The sequence below is a fragment of the Acanthamoeba castellanii genome, assembly GCF_000313135.1.
Source record: "Acanthamoeba castellanii str. Neff unplaced genomic scaffold scf7180000084563, whole genome shotgun sequence".
Taxonomy (NCBI): Eukaryota; Discosea; order Longamoebia; family Acanthamoebidae; genus Acanthamoeba; species Acanthamoeba castellanii.
The window spans coordinates 42358-44885 of NW_004457626.1; the positions used below are offsets into that span (position 1 = coordinate 42358).

Consider the following 2528-nt stretch of genomic DNA (forward strand, 5'->3'; position numbering starts at 1 on the left):
CAAGCACGGCGGCGACGTCCTTCTGCGTAACATCAAAGGTAAAACCGAACACACACCACCGCACACACCGCACATACCACCGCACATGCGACTAACTTTGTGTTGCGCTGAAGGTGAAACGCCGCTCCATGTGGCTTGCCGGGTGGGCAGCAAGGAGGCGGTGCTGCTGCTGCTGGCACCCAAGGAGGGCCGAGAGACGCTCCACCTGCTCGACTCAGCCTCGTCCTATTCGCCGCTGGTGACGGCCCTCATGCACGGCCACCGCGACATCGTGACGTGGCTCCTCGGCTCGCCCGCCTCCGCCGAGCCCGGCGGAAGCCTCGGGCTCGAGGTCGACGCCAAGGACGCCCAAGGCCGCGCCGCCATCCACTACGCGGCTGAGGGAGGCAACCTCGCCGCGCTGAAGCTGCTTCTCGAGTACCGGGCCGACATCAACGCCAAGGAGATCACCACCGGCAGCACCGCCCTCCACATCGCCAGCGGGTGCGCATCAATTCGTCGCTCGCTCGCCGTCATCGACCCACAGAGCTGACTCGTGTGCCGTGTGCCGTGTGCCGTGTGCCGTGTTCCGTGCGTGTCGTGCGACAGGGCGGGGTACAAGGACATGGTGCAGTTCTTGCTGGAAAACAAGGCGGACGTGGACGCGCAGGACAAGTCGGCGCGCACGCCGGCCAAGGTAGCGCACGATTTCAAGCGGAGGGACATCACCGACCTCCTCATCCAGCACGGTTCCAAGCGGCCCGCGGACCTCACCACCGAAATGTTCAAGAAGGCCATGAAAAAGTACTGTAACCTCTGCCGACGTGTGTCGTGTCGTGTCGTGTCGTGCCATGTGGTAACCTTTCTGTGTGCGTGCACCGCAGTCACGATCTGGAGAGCGCCATGTCGGCCGTCGAGGAAGCCGAACGCACCGAGGCGGAGGACGAGCACGTGCGCATGATGGCCAAGCGCGGCACCTTCGGGCCCCTCTCCTCCAAACCCTGAACCCCGCAACACCGTTGCCCTGTGGTCTGTACGGTACTAAACTATTTTCCATTATTTCCTGCCTTCGCGAAACACGTGTGCTGTGTGGTGTGTGTCGTGTGTTCTCCTTTAGGCGTCGCTCTTGGGCGTATCCGTGGCCGCGGCCGGGCGGTAGACGACGTCGGTGCGCATGAGGTACTTGAGGCCGCTCAGGAGCTTGTCGCCGTCGTGCACCGGGCTGTAGGGCACCACGCTCTGCTTGAAGATGGCGATGCTGCCCGCCTTGCCGCCCGCCGCAGCCACCGGCGCGCCACCCGTCATCCGCCGGAAGAAGCGGGTCAGCCCGCCCTGCTCCGGCTGCACCAGATCGTTCAGGTAGATGTTGACCGTCATGATGCTACATCGCTCGTGCTCGTAGATGGTCGGCTTATCCACGTGTATGGCGAAGCCCTGGCCCGCGTAGTACTTGGCGAACCGATAGCGCGAGTTCATCTCGAGGTACTCGAAGCGGCCCTCGCCGTCGGGCAGCTCCACCGCCGCAGGCACGTAGGGCGCGATGCGGCGCCACACCTCGCGGCCCAGCGCGCCGCCCAGGTCGTCGATCTGCAGGCGGCAGTTGCCGCGGTAGGCGCGGCCCGTCTTGCCCTCGCCCAGGTGGCCGAACCCGACGCGCTCGGTCTCGGCGATGAGGCGCTGGCACTCGCGCCGGGTGAACACGTTCTCGAGCACGATGCCGAAGCCGTCGAGGCCGCCGTCGCCTTCGACGATGTTGTGCGCGGTGACGCGTGAGGGGTCAAAGTCCTCCGGGCGGAGCAGGTGGTCGAGGTTGAGCGGCTGCGGGGCCAGCTCGGGCTGGTCGGGCTCGGTGCCGAAGTTGGCCAGGAGCCACTCGGCCAGCTCCTCCCGCGACAGGTCCCCCTCCCCTTCACTGACGTCTGTGACTTCAGACTTCACCTCGACGGCCGGTTGCTGCGGTGTTGTAGAGTCCATCTTGTGTGTGATTTTCTGTTGGGTGCTGTTGTTTAGTTCTCTTGAAGTGCCACTGACGCTGGTCAAAGGCCTTATCAAGACTGGCGGTTCAGGGAACGGACCCGGAAGCGCGAGAGTCGGCGTAGTCGAATGGCGCTTCTGGTAACGCATTCTTCAAATGTGTTCGATGGAATTGGAAAAATGCGTGGGCACAACAGGGTGAGGCCTTGAGGCCTTCACACCAGGTGAGGCCAATTCAAATTGCCATGTGTACGTGGTGCTCACTGTCCATAGTGTTCACCTCCTGCCATGTGCATTCTGAAATTAACCATAAAAGGGTACTAGGCTACAGTAGGTGTTTTGGAACATCACGAAGAACGCAATCAAATTCACGCTGGAGGGCGGCGCCATCGCGATCCGCATGCGCAACTACAAGGCCGTGGACGATAATGCCATGCCCTTGGAGAAGGAGAAGAAGAATGATTCAGGAAATGCAGAAGTGAATCCAGCCCCACAGCAAATGCAGCGGTAAAGAGCAGGAGGCCAGGGAGACTAAGGAAGCAGTGGCTCATGCTCACCATCAAGATCATGGACAC

General features: G+C 62.2%; 2 protein-coding genes across 2 annotated transcripts; one reads left to right on the plus strand and one right to left on the minus strand.

Annotated features, from left to right (window-relative positions):
• Positions 1–250: 250 nt before the first annotated feature.
• On the plus strand, positions 251–984 carry ACA1_034460 (Ankyrin repeat containing protein; the record flags this gene model as incomplete). Its single annotated transcript, XM_004349672.1, has 3 exons — positions 251–483; positions 589–783; positions 864–984. 3 exons carry the CDS (start codon positions 251–253, stop codon positions 982–984), a joined length of 549 nt encoding a protein of 182 aa, XP_004349722.1.
• A 108-nt stretch (positions 985–1092) lies between these two features.
• ACA1_034470 (uncharacterized protein) lies at positions 1093–1953 on the minus strand (the record flags this gene model as incomplete). Its single annotated transcript, XM_004349673.1, has 1 exon — positions 1093–1953. The coding sequence occupies one exon, from the start codon at positions 1951–1953 to the stop codon at positions 1093–1095; it is 861 nt and encodes a 286-aa protein (XP_004349723.1).
• Positions 1954–2528: the final 575 nt, after the last annotated feature.